The sequence below is a fragment of the Pantherophis guttatus genome, chromosome 7 (genome assembly GCF_059756535.1).
Source record: "Pantherophis guttatus breed Tessera chromosome 7, ASM5975653v1, whole genome shotgun sequence".
In the NCBI taxonomy this organism is placed as follows: domain Eukaryota; kingdom Metazoa; phylum Chordata; class Lepidosauria; order Squamata; family Colubridae; genus Pantherophis; species Pantherophis guttatus.
The window spans coordinates 34,115,710-34,134,411 of NC_142069.1; the positions used below are offsets into that span (position 1 = coordinate 34,115,710).

General features: G+C 39.0%; 1 protein-coding gene across 3 annotated transcripts in view; it reads left to right on the forward strand.

Annotated features, from left to right (window-relative positions):
• Window positions 1-18,702, forward strand: part of GRIN2B (glutamate ionotropic receptor NMDA type subunit 2B) — a 367,937-nt gene that overhangs the window by 293,498 nt on the left and 55,737 nt on the right. For all 3 annotated transcript variants that reach the window (XM_034402725.3, XM_034402727.3, XM_034402726.2), the window contains exons 9-11: window positions 1,347-1,576; window positions 13,030-13,190; window positions 14,902-15,089. In XM_034402725.3, coding sequence (XP_034258616.1) covers window positions 1,347-1,576; window positions 13,030-13,190; window positions 14,902-15,089 — 579 coding nt within the window. The remainder of the gene's footprint in view (window positions 1-1,346; window positions 1,577-13,029; window positions 13,191-14,901; window positions 15,090-18,702) is intronic.

The following is an 18,702-nucleotide window of genomic DNA, read 5'->3' on the forward strand; positions in this document are numbered from 1 at the left end:
ATTCCATGTATGTGTATATCTCCATAGTCATTACAGAATCTGTATAATTTTGAAATCATATTTCCTCATGGGAGTGTTTCTAAATATCTCAGAAAAATACTATGAAAATATATCTGTCTCTGTGTTACAATGAAAAGTGCTAAGAGTAGCATAGCATATTTGCACATGTGCACTTGCACATACTGTAAATCCTTGCCTAACAATTGTTGTTGGAATGTAGTTTTTCAGGGTGTATAATAATGCCTATCAATACAAAGCAAACAAAGTGATATTTTTGTTCTGTTCTTTGTTCTTTGTATCCTTTTGGGTACTCATAATAAATAGCATTTATCTTTCCAACCGTCCAGGGTTTGATGATTAGGATGTTAGTGACTGGGTTATCCAATAAGCCTCTCAGTCCAAATTCTTAACTCCAAGTTAATGTTTCTATTCACTAATTTCTTTTGAATGACCTACCCAACTTTTCTCAAGGCAACTATTCCATTTTAGAATTGTCACATTTCCAACTACAAGATCTTGTGTATGCAAAATGTGTTTTCTTTATTTATAAATGTGAATAATGTATGAAAGATGTCTCTTAATAATTGAGAAAATATGTTAGTTCAGCTTTCCCATCTGATACACTCAGATATATCAAGTCTCCAACAGCCAGATTTCTAGTTAATTTGGCCATCAGTCATGTTGGTTGTGAAAGTTTTAGATCCAGCATATTTCTAGGCACCAGGTTACAGAAGTTTGACAACGATTGATGGAGAAGAGTTGTAAAAAGGAATATACACACCTGCTTTATGCAATGTATTCATTTATGTAGATGTTACAATATACAAGCACTTAAAGGAGAATATTTGTAACTCAGGGTTGAAATGAAGGTCCTTGGTGCCTTCTGAGCTTGGGGTTGTTGTTTTTTTTGCAGACATTTCATTACCCAAAATAGGTAACATGTTGTTACATAGTTTGGGTAATGAAAGTTTGCAAGAAAACAACCAAGCTCAGAGATCACCAAGGACTGCTCACAAACTCTTAAACATGCACATGGAATGATTTACGAAGGTCTGCCATTTATGAATGGTTTCCTAATGAGTATAGCTAGAGCAAACTGCTGATTTCAATTTAAATCATATTTAATCCTGAGATTTCATTTCTGTGCCCACATTCAAGAATAGGTTTATGGAGGACCAATGCAGCATCATTTAAACTAGAGTTGACTTTTATCACAGTCTTATCACAGTCTTAGCCAACAGCATGACATCTGGAATTGGATAAAGCTAAAATTACATTTCATTCATTACTTAGAATAATTTGTTGTGCTAGTTCTCACTCTTTCTACTATATTTTGCTTGTTTCAGAGCCTGGTGGTCCATCTTTCACTATTGGTAAAGCTATCTGGCTACTGTGGGGCCTTGTATTCAACAACTCTGTGCCAGTACAGAATCCCAAAGGGACTACTAGCAAGATCATGGTATCAGTATGGGCCTTCTTTGCTGTCATCTTTTTGGCCAGTTACACTGCCAATTTGGCTGCCTTTATGATCCAAGAAGAATATGTTGACCAGGTGTCTGGACTGAGTGACAGAAAGGTAATCCTCCTGCCCCTCTCCAAGCCTTTTGTTTTTCGTCTACTTAAATTGGCATACACTGTAACAATGATAACATATAGTATGAATGATATGTTATAATAATTAACATATTATGGAAATTGTGCAGTAAATGTTTCTTATTACCTATGAGCTATGGGACTGTGATCCTCTAACAGCATCTTTCTCAAACAGAAAGAAGAACTTTGGAAGAATCACAAACTATTTGTTGAGATCTTCCATAGTAACAGATATTACACCTATCCTATTTTAATTAATAGATAATCAAAGTGATTAATCCATTTACATATAGTACATGAAGTAGTAATATAAGGAGCTACATTTCAAGTTTTTCACAGAATTTTCAGATTCAACTTTTCTTCATTTTAATGTTCTTGCACTCTCTACTGACAACTGACTTGTTGTAAAGCTATGAATCTTTAGTTATCAATGTGTGAAAAAATCCTGCCTTTTCTCCTAACACTTAATTAAAAGTGGAACTGCTTAAAAATATAGATAAAGCTGCAGAATGTGTTTTCCCCCTATTCACTGATTTTCCCCCTATTGATTATCAATTCTCCTATAATTTCCTATAAGAGAAATATTTTAAAACATGGTAGATTGACTCTTAAGCAAGTATAGGAACAGGATGAGGAGACGAAAGCAATGCATTTCTTTTCCACAGTATAAGTAGGTTATAAAAGATAAGTGCCATGTAGGTTTAAAAATGAATTCCCATAATTTTCTTAACCTTTTTCTCTTGCATGAAATGAGATAAATTTCAGTTTCATTTTAGTTTGGTCAAATATCAGCATAAAAACTAGAATCAATCAAACAACAATATCATAAAGAAAATGCCAATTTTGATGATTTTCTTTGTATGGGTGTGTGGCATTCTAATATTATTAATAATATTAAGCTAAAAATATCTAAAACTTGATCAAAGAATAATCTAAAAACTAAGAATAAAATTATGGTGTTTGAAATGAAAATTATATGCCTAGCTAAAACTAAATGGCAGGAATTTGAAAACACCATACTCCATTTGTTATTACTAAAAATCTAAATTGAGTGTTAGATTTGGTTCAGAAGGTAACAATAGGATTCTTTTATTCCACCACTGGATGTTTCTATTTCAGTTGATGAATGCTGCAATCAGAGAAAGTCAATACACACCTAATTTTAATACAGTAGAATTATGTTTCCAATTTGGAAACATCCAAGAAAGTAGGGTACACCTGGAATCAGATCAATTCCACATGGCATGCAGAAAGGGGTAAAGAGAATGTATGACTTGCTTTTTCATACCTAATATGAAGTACAAAGAGGAACCTTGTACATCTCCCACTAGGGTATGTGTTTATATGTTTCAGGCACAGAGATGATTCACATGCTAAATGATGCATGATGTGATGGAATATGCACCTGGAAAAGCAGTGGGGAGAGCTTTGGCAACACAGAGCTTTCCCAGAGAGGAGCCCCGATTAAGAGACTGCACAGTCCTAAGCGGGATGGGGATGGGAAGAAGAGCTTCAATATAACCACACCCTAGAATCTCTCAGTATATACTATATACAGTAGGTTAAAAAGTTATAGCTTTAGTTGGCAAGATTCTGTCCATTAGGTGTAAGCAAATAAAGGACTGGACTAAATTGGATCTTGCGGTGTCATCTTTGGGCTTAGACCTAACACACATATTGTTGGCCAGATTAAGTATATGTCGTTTATGTCCAGATGTTGATTCCCAGAATTATTTCTAAGAATTAAAATATGTGGAAAAATGTTTTGAATGGCAACCACTCAGACTACTGCCTTTGTTAATTACATACTCATTGCACAGAAAACAGTTTTTTTTCTACTGTAAACAACATACAATGTATACAAGTACTAATGTTATGTCTGGATGTAGTTTGGTGAGACTTAACTCAGACAACCATGTATAATTCTTTGGTTATGTATTGTTTAATGCATTTTTAATATTGTATGTGTTCATGGTGTTGGGCAGCCTTACAGATTTGATAAATTTATTGTGACACAGTAGATTTCATTACCGGAGGGTTTTTTGGGGATATTTTAAATAATTTCTGTCATAGAATTAAAACTGAATTCTGGCTGAATAGAATTTGAGTCTAGGAAATTGTTAGTGTGAACTACTAGCCAACTTTTTAATCTTTAGGCAATACCATTCTCATGAAGCGACAGCATAGTTTAATTAAAATTGGTTGCAAGCTCCTTTTCTGATTAAAAATTCAGCACCATCATAGAAATTGGCTGCAGCCTGAATTCTTTAATATTCTGGTTAATGCAGAGAATGTATATATAGTGATCTCCTTGGCAAACTATCAAAGCTATTTTGTGATTTTTACTTTCAGTAAACATGTGTGAACATATGGAAGGTTCGTCTGCCAATCTGATTTTTGATAATAAGGCCAACTTCCTTTAATCTTGCTATTTTGAATTTTCATTTAATTTTAAAAATAACTGACTAATTATTTCTGTTCTTATCCTCAATCCAATTGTCACGAGATTGTGGTTTCAGGGTTACACAATATACCTCATTATTAATTTTCCACATTACAACAGCCAGTTTAAAATTCAAAATGTTGGTTATAACTATGGGAGTTCTTTAAAAAAAAAAAAAAAGGATCCTGTCTCTGTGATGGAATCACCAAATGAAGGAAAGGGCCTTTCTAGGGAAGTAAAGAGACATTCCAGCTTGGAGTCAGTTTGGGAGAGGAAATGTCTTGAGGTCAGACCTTCAGGTCTATATCTGCCATTTCCAAGAGAAGGCCCACAGTCTGGCGAGATTCTTGTAACATAGATGATCAACAATAAAATATCTATTTGGGCCTATTCATGAGTGGTTCTGAAGGCTTGCGCCTGACAAGATCCAAGATCAGGGTTGGGTTCTACTTACCTTTATTACTGGTTTGCAACGGGGCTGCGCACACTCTTCTGCGCATGCGCACAAGCATGCTGATGACGTTGGGGTCGGTGGGCGGAGCCTCCCGATGGTTTTACTACTGGTTCTATAGAACTGATGCGAACCTGGGGCAACCCACCACTGATCCAGATCCACATAAACAGTTTTGTCATGTATAAAATCTATGGGGAAATAGACAGAGAGATTAAATAGGGAACAGATTAAAGAAAAAAAAATTGAGGTATGGATTCAGTTGAAATACTAAAGTGAATCAAGGAAAATAACAATTACAACAGAAGATTACTTATCCTGCTTATAGATAATCAAACCATAAAAGTGAACAACCATAATAATATATCTCATTTCCATTTGTTTAGACCCAGAACTCCATAAAGGTGTTCTACTGGGGGAGCAAGTCTGTGTGTGTATAAAGCATTAATTGCTTCTTTTCGTGCCCTCAGGTGACTTTTACCTGATCCTGCATAACCTTTCATAAATACCTTTCATGAATTGAGCTGGCACATGTTCTACTATACATCATATTGTAATATATCAGTATATATATTTTCAATAATTCAATAATTACAGTTACTCTTATTTTCCAAAAATAATTCTTTTTTTTTTTTTTGGATTTCCATTAATTGGTTCAATTCAGCAGTATGAAGATTACCAATACTTTACACAATCCTAATTTCGCTGGACTGTCTAAAGCATATTGAATTTCCTAGTATTAGATGCTCAAAATACTTAGTCGAAATCGCTAGTCTCAAGAGCAGAAATGAGGTTCTTACACTATATAAAGTGTACAGTCAAGCTTATAGTCAAAGACATTTGAATTTGGGCATTATATGCTTTTCTGCATTTTATTTTCATTGGACTACAGAGCTGGAGCTAAGATTTGGTAAAGGGGACTAATTGCAAGCTGCAGATACAATGGCTAATATAGCTATTGCTCTCCTAGCTAATATTCTTGTTAATTTGCTAAAGTATTATTGCTTCCCCCCCCCCCAAGAATTTGATTCTACAGTTCCCTCTAGAATAACTGAATGTATTGGTTCAAGATAAGATGATAAGACAAGATAATAAGATGAACTAACCTTTATTGTCCTTATCCTATATATACAAAGGCACATATTAAAATGAAATTTTGATGCCCCGCTCTCGAAAGAAGAAACAACACCCAATGTCACCATCCAATTATTATAGAGAGAGCTTTACTGTAGGCTATTTCTAATATAGCCCTTGAGTACTGGGGATGAGGGACTTACTCTGTACCACTTCATATAGTAATGAAATGTACCAGGATATTCTACAGTAGGTCATTCTGATCTCTTCCATTGCCCCCAGCACTGCACATCCACATTTTACTGCTCTTACACTGATTTATAGACTCACCATAACATTTGCTTTTAGTGTAGTTTTGTTCCTTTAAAAAAATGCTGCAATGTGTACTATAAATTTTTCTTTCACTGGCAACACACACACAGAGACAGACAGACACAGACAGATAGACACAGACAGACAGACAGACAGACAGAGGCAGTTTGGTTTTACTTGTATTAGAGATTTAAAGGGAGCATGATTCAATTCAAATTTCTGATTTGAGGGCAAATTGATTCACACTGCTTTGAGATGCAAAATGTGATTCATAAAAAGAATTTGTCCATAGCCTATAATCAGGAAACATCAGAGTGCCTGCAGCTGTTACATTTTTTGACAGAATGGAGCGGAGAGAGCTGAGATGGTAGACTCTTTAGAAAACAGTAGGTCTGTCTAGTTCCAGCTGGATTTCTTCAAGGGTTTTGCCATAATACTGTAACTATTCCTTTTTTGTTGTTTTTTGTTTTAATGGGATGGCTCAATTGAAGCTATGTTGAACTGAAGCATTCCTTTGAAGATTTGTACAACCTAATATTTTTATCAAATTATTACCAGTGCAAAAACACAGTTATCTACAGATGCATATTTTTCAGTAGAAAACATTTACTTATTCTGACAGCAGAAAGGATTGATGTAACCACAAAAACAGTATCTTTTTGGATGAAAATCCATATACTTGAATCTATTTTAGAAAGTTCTAATTTTAGCAATACAGATACAGACCACATTTTCTGCAGCAAAAGTGGATGGTTCATATATATGTTGTTATGTACATCTACCATTTCAAAAGACTAGAAGCTTTTTGTGTGTTGATTGCCTTGGCCCATCATTCTTTTATTTTACATAATATTGTCTAGTTTCACTGTTAAACAAATTTCAGTTCTTGCATTATTAGTTTGATTCTACATTGGCAAAAAGTGCTACTAAGCCATGCAAAATATTTCTGCAGTACTGAAGAACTTTTTCATTTACTTAATAAACTGGCATAATTCTACCTTTTAATATTAATTTTGTGACTCCTAGCTCAGAGCTCAATTTGGTGTTGTTTTCATGCCATCTTCCATATCAGTATAAGATAATATTTGTAGTTTAGGATTGAACTAAGTGGTCCTTGATTCTCCTCTGAGCTTGGTGGTTTTCTTGCAGACATTTTATTACCAAAGTAGGTAACAGCATCAGTGCTAGAATGGAGTATGATTTGCTCTTATTTTTGTGTACTAGTGGCAACACTGACAGGGCAAGCCACTAGTATATAAAAATAAGAGCAAACCACACTCCCTTCTAGTACCAATGAACAAGAAAATTGTAAGAGAACACCTACTCACTCTAGACAAGTTCAAATCACCAGGACCAGATGAATTACACCCCAAGGTTCTGAAGGAGCTGGCAGATATGATCTAAGAACTATCGAACCATATATTTCAAAGTTTCCGGAGCACCAGGAAACTACCAGAGGAGTGGAAAAGGGATGATGCGGCTCCATCTTCAAAAAAGAAAAACAAACATGGATCCAGAAAACTACAGACATATCAACCTGACATCAATACCTGGAAAGATCCTGGAAAAGATAATCCAGCAATGAATCTGCAAACACCTAGAGGCAAATAAAGTCATAACCAGAAGCCAACATGAGTTTGTCAAAAACAGACTATGCCAGACAAATCTTATTGCATTCTCTGACAAAGTGACCAAATTAGTGGACCAGCGAAATACTGTGCATATAATTTACTTGGACTTCAGTAAGGCATTTGATAAAGTAGATCAAAATCTACTCCTTAGTTAGACAGCATCACCATCAGATGGATTCGTAACTGGCTGACCAACTACACTCAACATGAAATCCTTAATGGAACTGCATTTACCTGGAGAGGAGTAGCAGTGGGTACCCCAAGACTCTGTGTTAGGCCCAGTACTCTTCAATATCATCATAAATGATTTAGATAAGGGAATAGACAGGGAACATCAAATTTACAGATAACACCAACCTGGCAGGAATAGCCAACACTCCAAAATACAGAAGGATCTTGAAAACTGAGCCCTATCTAACAAAATGAAATTCAATGTAAGGTTCTACACTTAAGCAAGAAAAATAAAATGCATAGGTATAGAAGAGGTGATGCCTGGCTCAATAGTAGTAACTGCGAGAGGGATCTTGGCACCCTAGTGGACAATCACTTAAATATGAGCCAGCAGTGTGCTGTAGCTGCTAAAAAAGCCAACACAATCCTAGGCTGCATTAACAGAGGGATAGAATCAAGATCACATGAAGGGTTAATAACACTTTAAAAAGCTTTGGTAAGATCACACCTGCAATATCGCATCCAGTTTTCTAAAGGATGTATTTATCAGGGGCAGAAAGAACATTGGGATACAAGGTGAACCATGTCAGATAAGGATAAAAATCTATCTAGTACTGTATTTCTTGATTCCCATCTCAGCAGGTTTGGCTCATTGATTCTGCAGCTTTTTTTGGATTTGAAAACAATAAACATACCAATATGAATACTTAAGACTTTATTCCAAGGCAATATAAGCAAGTAACATAATCACACACAATATGACACAATAATCAGAGAACAAATAGGAATACTTAAGAATACGATATAACCTAAAGCAGAAATCAATTAGCACTTGTGATTTGTACCCTGGCACATATTTATTAATTTTTAAGAGACTTAACCAAGCATGTAGAATTTACAAGTAACATCAGACTTAAGTCCAGATTTGCAATATTGAAAACAAAATTGACTTCTGGCTATGTTCAAATGATCTTGTAATGTTGCATTAGGATGGTGACCAGCTGCCTTAAAGAATTTGAAGGCTAAGGAAATTATTAAAGCCTAGAGGAATGTTAACTTTGCCACCCTAAGAGAACTCTTATAGGCAGAGAGTTAATGAAAGATTAAATTGATTGGTTGAATATGTTATATTGAATATGGCAATGCCAACGCTCAGAAGCATTCTCTCCATATAGGAATGAAGGAAGTTTCATTATCTGTAACAGCCCCCAAATCACTGAATGGGCAAAGCCACCCAATTTGATTTGCTGCTTTGAAACAAGTCTGGGCTATGATTAGTGAGTCAAGATGATTCAATTGAAGCGCTCTTGAATCAAAGCACTGTTTCATCCTACCCTAATAATTTGCCATAAATATTTTACTGTTTGAAAATTATTTTTTGTGTCAGTTTTAAGCCAAATATACTGCAGGTAGAGTATCTTTTATGTCTTTGCAAGTGCAGCTGATTTATTTTAATCATTTTGATGCCTAAAGTACAGTACTGCTTTTTTAATTTAGAAACTTGTCTCCTTGCAGAACATTAAAACTCAATGAATTTTGCATGCAATAGATACATTTCTGCTGTAATTTATTATTATTATTATTATTATTATTATTATTATTATTATTATTATGTGGAGGAAATCAATTACATCAATTTATATCATCTGCATTATATCATTACTCAAATGATATAAATTGATGAAAATTTATAGAATGATACTACCACATAAATAATATCAAGCCTCATGATTCTGATTCAGTTGTTGTAGGTAAGTAAGTAATAATAATAATAATAATAATAATAATAATAATAATAATAATAATAATAATAATAATTTTATTTCTATACTGCCCTTCTCCCGAAGGACTCAGGGCGGTGTACAGCCTAATTAAAAAACAGAATAAACATCAATTTAAAATAATTTAAAAATATTAAATAAATTTGGCTTAATTTAAAACCCCAAAAATTTAAAACATCCAATTTAAAATTATATTGCTAACCCAGCCTGGCGGAACAATAGGGTCTTGAGTGCGCAGCGAAATACCCGGAGGTCAGAAATCTTACGAATTTCCGGGGGCAGTTCATTCCACAGGGCTGGGGCTCCCACAGAGAAGGCCCTCCCCCTGGGTGTCGCCAGCCGACATGACTTGGCCGATGGCACCCTGAGGAGACCCTCTCTGTGGGAGCGAACTGGCCTGTGGGAGGTTATTGGTGGCAGAAGATGGTCTCGAAGGTACCCGGGTCCTATGCCATGGAGCGCTTTAAAGGTGGTAACCAACACCTTGAATTGCACCCGGAAGACCACTGGGAGCCAGTGCAGCTCGCGCAGGAGGGGTGTCACGTGGGCGCAACGGGTAGCACCCATAACCGCCCGCGCGGCCGCATTCTGGACCAGTTGGAGCCTCCGAGTGCTCTTCAAGGGGAGCCCCATGTAGAGAGCATTACAGTAGTCCAACCGGGAGGTAACAAGGGCATGAGTGACTGTGCGCAGGGCGTCCCGATCCAGAAAGGGCTGCAACTGGCGAATCAGGCGGACCTGATAAAAGGCCCCCCTGGCCACGGCCGTCATATGTTCTTCTAAAGACAGCCGTGCGTCCAGGAGGACACCCAGATTGCGAGCCCTCTCTGTGGGGGGCAAAGATTCACCCCCAATAGTCAGCGATGGCACCTGCTGACTATATCGGGACGCCGGGAGCCACAACCACTCGGTCTTGGATGGGTTGAGTCTGAGCCTGTTCCTCCCCATCCAGACCCGCATGGCCTCCAGGCAGCGGGACATCACATCAAGGGCATCGTTGGGGTGGTCTGGGGTGGAGATGTACAGCTGAGTGTCGTCAGCGTACAGGTGACACTTCACCCCAAAACCACGGATGATCTCACCCAGCGGCTTCACATAAATGTTGAACAGGAGGGGCGAGAGGACCGACCCTTGCGGCACTCCCCATGTGAGATGCCTCGAGGTCGACCTCTGTCCCCCTGCCAACACAAACTGCGAGCGGTCGGAGAGGAAGGAGGAGAACCACCACAGAATGGTGCCCCCTATTCCCAACCCCCTCAACCGCCGCAGCATGATACCATGGTCGATGGTATCAAAAGCCGCTGAGAGGTCTAATAGGACTAGGACAGAGGAACAACCCCTGTCCCGAGCCCTCCAGAGATCATCCACCAACGCGACCAATGCCGTTTCTGTGCTGTGCCCCTGCCTGAAGCCCGACTGGCACGGGTCCAGATAGATAGCTTCATCCAGGTGTCGGGGAAGCTGTTGTGCCACCACGCTCTCAACAACCTTCGCCACAAAACGAAGGTTGGAGACCGGACGATAGTTGGCTAATTCAGCCAGGTCCAGGGAAGGCTTCTTGAGGAGGGGCCTCACTACCGCCTCTTTCAAGGCAGCAGGAAAGGCACCCTCGCTCAAAGAAGCAGTTATAATCCCCTGGAGCCAGCCTCGTGTAACCTCCCGGGAGGCCAGTACCAACCAGGAGGGACACGGGTCCAATAAACACGTGGCGGCACTAATCTTACCCAGAACCCTGTCCACATCCTTGGGAGCCACAGGATCAAACTCCTCCCAGATAACATTCTCAAGACCTGCCCTCGTCTCCTCCCGTGGACTCATCCAATCGGAGTCCAAGCCTTCCCGAATCCGAGCGACTTTATCGTGCAGGAATTGCACAAAATCCTCAGCACGACCCTGCAAGGGATCTTCCCGCACTCCCCCCCGAAGAAGGGAGTGGGTCACCCTAAACAGGGCGGCTGGGCGGTTCTCTGCAGATGCGATAAGAGCGGAAAAATGGTTAGATTTTGCCGCTTTTATCGCCACTAGGTAGGTCTTGATATAAGACCTCACCTGTGTCCGGTCGGAATCGGATTGACTAGTCCTCCAAATGCTCTCTAGGCATCTTTTCTGACGCTTCATCTCTCTCAGCTCCTCAGAGAACCAAGGAGCCAATTGAGTTCGGCATCGGGTCAGAGCCCGCAAAGGCACGACGCGGTCCAAAGCTCCAGCGGCCGACCTTTCCCAGGCGGCCACCAGCTCTTCAGTCGAGTCGTGTGTCAGAGTCTCAGGAAACAGCCCAAGCTCCGTCAGGAACCTTTCGGGGTCCATCAGGCGCCTGGGACGGAACCATCTGGTTGGTTCCGTCTCCCTGCGATGGGGGAAAGCGGTAGGAAAGTCCAGGTGGAGGAGCGAATGATCTGTCCATGACAAGGGTTTGATGTCTAGATCCCCTCTACCAAGATCATTCAACCACTGACCAGAGATAAAAATCAAGTCCAGAGTGTGTCCCCCTATGTGAGTGGGGCCTTGAACTACCTGGGTCAGGTCCATGGCCGTCATGGAAGCCATGAACTCCCGAGCCACCTCTGACGCCTCACCCGCAGATGGAAGGTTGAAATCCCCCATGACAATAAGTCTGGGGGTATCAACCGCCACCCCGGCAATGACGTCGAGTAGCTCAGGCAGGGTCGCTGCCACATGGCAGGGAGCCAGGTATGTGGCCAGCAAACCCATCTGCACCCCACGGCCCCACTTCACACAAAGGGACTCACATCCGGCTATCTAAGGAACAGTGGTCTCCCTCGGACAAAGACTTTCCCTAATAATCACCGCCACTCCCCCACCCCTCCCCTGGGCCCTTGGCTGATGAAATGCATGGAAACCTGGCGGGCACATTTCGACGAGGGGGACCCCCCCTCTCTTGGCCCAACCAGGTCTCCGTAATACCTGCCAGGTCCGCACCCCCCTCCGAAATAAGATTACAAATGAGGGGGGCTTTATTAACCACCGACCTGGCATTACACAACATCAGCCGTGGACCCTGGGCCTGAGACTCTGCACAGCCCAGGACACGAGTTGCGCATTGGGGGGCCGGAGTGTGCAATCAGTCGAAGACAGTGCATGTGCACCCCCGACACTTGATGTGGCCCCCTGCGTCCGCCATACCTGCCCCTCCCACTTATCACATTGATGGAATTGCCCTTTTTATCGCCACCCGGAGCCCCGGTTAGGTTACCCTTCTCGTCTCCTCCGCTGCGCCCAACCAACCCACCACCCCGCACAGTAGCTATATGGGCAACCCCTCTTCATTTAATTCCACTAAAATGATACTTTATTCTATAAACCTCAGCAGCAAAGACTTCAAAGAGAGTTGCCTTTTCATGTATGGACCTCAGTTATGAACTGATAACTTCTAATATTAATGTTGCTTAAATTCAGGCAATCTAATAATCCATTCTCAAATAAATTACTAAAAGACTCTTTCTTTCTTTCTTTCTTTCTTTCTTTCTTTCTTTCTTTCTTTCTTTCTTTCCTTCCTTCCTTCCTTCCTTCCTTCCTTCCTTCCTTCCTTCCTTCCTTCCTTCCCTCTTATAGTTCCAAAATCCAAATGCTTTCTCACCACCTTTCCGCTTTGGAACAGTTCCCAATGGCAGTACGGAGAGGAATATTCGCAACAATTACGAACTGATGCATGCCTATATGGTGAAGTTCAACCAAAGATCGGTGCAAGATGCTTTATCATCACTGAAGACAGGGTGAGACTGCTGCCTTCCAAATTTAGCATAAATAATAATGTTGACTGTATAAACCTACCTCTTCAGATATCTCACTTCTTCAAAATATTCCTTTTCCCAAATTATTGTATGCATTCCATTCCACACCATTGTCTAGAGGAGATATGAGGAAACTTTGAAGGATAAATATTTATATCCATTTAAGTCAAATGCAGTAAGAGGATCAGTAGTATGAAACAATGAACACACAGTGAAATGAAGACAAAATAAGGAAGTACTGGGGAATTTACTGGTGTTGATCCTGGGCAAACTGTCCATTGCATCTGTTCAAAGAACAACACACTTTATAAATTAAAATAGATAAATATTTTGGCCACAACACTACATTGTTATTAGGATGTGAAATACAGTTCACAAACATGAACAGAAAAATATACCTTCCTCGGTTACATATATGCACATGGGAAAAATCCCAGGAGGAGGAGGCAGCTACAGAGAGAAATAGACCTATCAAAGAACTCACTGGCAGACTACTAGAAGCACCGTTCCCCACTCTGCTAGCACTCCACAGCAATCCACCAAGCAGCTCTTTGACAAGCTGCCAGCAAGAGGGGGCTGGGATGAAATAAAGACCAAAAGCAGGGCCAGGTTTTATGGCCCAGTTAAGAGTTTTATGCTGTTTATAGCCAAGTGTCCTACTAGGATAAATATGAAAACCTTATAGAAATATGTGAATAATAAGAATAAAATGTGAACCGAACCAGTCAAATGGTTCAACAACTTGTCAAAATATAGCTAGTATTAAATAATGCAATATCAAACACTCCCCTTTAATCTGCGCCCCACAAACATTCATGAATTTTGGGGGCACACTCTTCCAAGAAGATTAACCATTAAATGAGGCAAAGAGAAATTAGTGCCACCACTAGTGCACAAGGGGGTTGTTTTAAAACAAGAGATGGAAAAAGAAAGAAAAATGGGGAAAGATGAAGAAGGTCTTTCCCTTCCTGGTCTCTACATATTTTTCAAGAAATTGACTCTCTAAGAAAATGCCAGAATAAAATCCCTGTTTTCAGGGATTGAAGACTCTCAAAAATATAAACAGAATGATTTGCTCCATCTTCATCATAGATTTGGTGACAGAAGTTGTCTGTCTATAAATATTCAGTACCACTTTCATCTTCATGATGAGATTATTTGGGCAATATACAGCTTACATTTCTGCCCTTATATTGAGATATAACATGATCTCCAACCACTTGTCATATTTAAAGATGCTCATGGGACTCTTCACAAGAGCAGGGGTCTTGGCCAAATCTAATTTGAGTAATTACATTTTGCTTAACACTATCTCTCCAGCTGTTTGATTGGGAAATGGTATGCTTTACTGCTTTAATCACTGTGTACTTTTCCTAGGCATGTTGCCGAATTATTGCTACTTGGTTTTCATAGTTAAGGAGGGATATGTTATAGTGAATGAAGATGTTTTCAGGTTTGAGTTATGGAGAGAAGTGGAAGATGTTTTCTTGCTTGGGTTATGAAGGTATCTTTAAAGACTGAAAGATGCTGGAAACATGTGCATTGATCCCATGATTACTCAAATTTTAGTTCTGCATAAATATTTGTATTACCTGGATTCATTCTTTCTCACAGTTGATTTCTAAACAGTGGTTTGATTTTGTACACTTTTCTGTTATTCTTTCCCCTTTTTTGGGTTTTTGACATTCTGTAGGAAACTGGATGCTTTTATCTATGATGCTGCTGTGCTAAACTATATGGCTGGCAGAGATGAAGGCTGCAAGCTAGTGACAATTGGCAGTGGAAAGGTCTTTGCTTCTACTGGCTACGGCATTGCCATCCAGAAGAATTCTGGCTGGAAGCGGCAAGTGGATCTTGCAATTTTACAGCTTTTTGGCGATGGTGAGTAATTTGGATAATGAAGAAAAAAGATATTTTTACTAAGATTACTCCATAAAACCCTCCAGTGTTTTAACCTAATAGAGAATACTATTTCAAAGACTCTGACCCACTGCATCATAGTGGGTGTTTTACAGCCATTTATTTATTTGAGAGATTTACAGTTCAACATTTCAGTGGCAATTACCAAAGTGGCTTGTAGTCATAAACATCATTAGGAGGAGTTTCAGAAATCTCAAAGACACAGAAGCTATACTTTCTAAGTTTGTATTCTAACTGTCACCCAGAGAAGTTAGGAGGGAGGATAAAATAAAATAAATATACGTTGTAATTATAAATACAGAATTAAGACATTAAAAGGCAAACATGCTATTTATGTCAAAGACAGTCAAATCATTTTGGCATATTTGACAGGAACTCCAACAAGTATTTCCAGCCTCGGCAGTACATAAATACATACATATCCATCATGTGATTTCTTTTTGGATGAACGATATGCAAAGCGCAGACAAGATGTAAGAAGCAGTAAGCATAGAACAGCATCAGCAAGCTCGGAGTAATGCTGGATTTTGGTTGTACTTATGGAACACCAACAAAATGTGCAATAAACCACTGGTATAATGTCTGTATAATCAGGAGGACTATGTTGCATGTGGTGTAGATATAAAGATTACTCAGCTATTAAAGTTAATGATTTCTGTCACATCTTCTATCTTCCCAATTGCCAATTAGTCCCAGTACATTTTAAAACAAATCCTCAGTTCCTCCAGTTTTTCTTCTCAATCTACAGTTTGAAAATATTTTCAGCGTGGCATTATCCAAGTACTTGAGGTTTGGAATTTGATGAACAAGAATCTTTAGTCAAACTTTGCTTGGCCAGAATTGGCCAATAACTAAATACAGACTGCTTATCAATGAGCACTTTCTCTGCTTCAAATCTGCCAATAGTGAAATATCTTACACAGGGCTTTGTGTACTGTATGAGTTATATTAGTTTGCAGTTGTCTCCACCCCCACCCCCATCCTACAGCCTTTGCATCTGGCAAGATATATTTGTGTGCATGTGTCTTTGTAAAATATTTTCCTGATAGTCTGCTATAGAGGCAGTGGCAAGGGAGAGTTGATTTCTTAATGTATAAGGAAGTGCAATAAGAAATTTAAGTGTAGATCTCTCAGTAGTTCCATATCAGATTTATAGGTACACTGTGCTTTCCCAGCAACTCCTGAGTGTTATAAAATAGCATGTTAGCAAAACTGCATTTGAAGATTTTTTTTTCCCCCTGAGCTGGGTCAGATGAAATGTGAGCTGGGATGCATAGGCCATAGGATGCAGTAACTCCAACAGACACCAATGCCCTTAAATACTTGATGCACTCGCTGGAATGAGAGGTTCACCTGTCTCTGAAGTAGGTGAGGAAAAGAAACTTTGTCTTTTACATAGGTTAAGGAATATATTGTTAAGTGTTTGGTATGCATCGTCGCTGCTTTGAGTCAATGTCATCCAAGTAACAAAGGTGTGTTAGCAGAAGTGAAGAAAACACGGGGGGATAGGGCTGATTGTTAAAATCTCTAGTTGTCTGGTTTACACCTAGAGTTGTCCATCTGAGGATTATATGTATCTAAAATAAATATACCTAGACAGCCTGGTGGAACATTATTTTAATTAACTCTCTATTCTATTTGTATAGAAAATGGTTACTTGTAAATATTATTGGTTTCACTATTTTGACAAGGCTTATTATTTATAATATAATGCATACAGCATGATATTTAAAGTAACATGGTTGAACATAAGGCCTTGATGCAGGCATTGTGCAGATATATTTCCAACCTGGGAAGCAATGGTGATACGTGGGCATATGTGGTATGCCCAAAGTTACTTGGACCATTGTATTCTATAGCAGTTGAAGCTTCTGAAAATTCAAAGATCAAATAATTTGGGAATAAGGAACAAGATAATGGAGGACCAGTTACTTAGAGAGGACAATTTGTCCATAGAAAATGCTACTGATATAAATCAAAGAGCAGAAGTTGCTCACCCATAGTTGTTAATTACTGATAATTCATAGTCCATTATTCACCATCACCTGTAATAAAGACTTATGGAATGATACCAGCAGATCCAGTCAGAAATATAATTTTGGCTCTAGCAAAGAAACCAGAAAGCAAAACAACAACAAAAACCCCTAACCCCTCAAAACAAGGCAAACTATAGGCAAGAATAAAGTGGGAAGGAAGTATACCTGTAAATAGTGCCCAGCAAATGGCCAAAATGTCATAAATATAGAAAGTATAATACATGGCTGAAATATGCAAAAGTACAAAAACAATTTTAAAAATAGCATGAATCTAAAGAAGATAATTTCTTCATAGGCTTAATCAACAACAATAAATCAATTATATAACTGTTACTGGTGCAGAGATCAGTCTAGCAGTTGATCATGGATACAAAAAAATGACTTCTATCCAATAACTTTGTACAATCATATAATAATCCAGTAGACGCAGTGAGTGGATTGAATTCATGTTGAAATGAAAAAAAACCTATGTATTATGTAAAAAGACTATTATTAAATCCATGAAGCACCATAATGGTCCTAAAACATATAACAGTTTGCAAGTAATTAACTGTATCGATATCATCAATATATTGATAAATTATTACAGAAAAAAATCCTCCATGGTTAATGAAAATGCATTTTAGGAACAGAACTGAGCATAAAGTTGTATTTTATAATATTGTGACCAGGGTTGGGATCTAAATTTTTTTACTACCTGTTCTGTGGGCGTGGCTTATTTTGTGGGCGTGGCTTGGTGGGGGGTAGTGTGACTGGGTGGGGTTGCAGAAAGAAATGCTTTTAGAAGCCTCTGACAATCAGGCAACTCAGCTGGGATCACCAGAGGCTTTTAAAGGCATTTTTTTCCTACAGCCTCTTCGGATGAAGAGGTTGCAGAAAAAAATGCTTTTAGAAGCCTCTGACAATCCCAGCTGAGCTGCGCAATCATCAGAGGGTTTTTTTTTTTTTTTTTACTTTTAAAAGCATTTTTTCGGCCAAAGAGGTTGTAGAAAAAATGCTTTTAAAAGTAAAAAAAAAAAGCCTCTGTTGAGATTGGCAGCGTAAGCGAGCGGCGACCGGGCCGGGGACCGGTTCGGGGGCATGGCCAGCCAATGTTATTACCGGTTCTCCAAACTACTAGAAATTTTTACTACCGGTTCTTGTGAACCGGTGCGAACCGGGAGCAACCCACCACTGATTGTGACACTTCCAAGAATTCATCCATTACTCTTAGGAGAGATACACATACAATGCACAATATACAAGCAGTATTGAAAACAAAAGCAAAAGCAGAAATGAAGCAAAAGTAATTATTTGCTATAATGAAGAATAAACTTCAGATTAAGGGGACCTATTATATGATTATTGTTTGCAAGAAACATGGATTTTGAGAATTTGCCTGAACTTAAAATAATTAAACTAGTATATTCAAAGAAAATAAACCGAGAGCCAGTTCGGTATAGTGGTTGAGATTTCAGGATAGAAACCAGGACACTGTGAGTTCTAGTCCTGTCTTAGTTACAGAACCATCTTGGTGACTTTGATCTGGTCACCTTCTC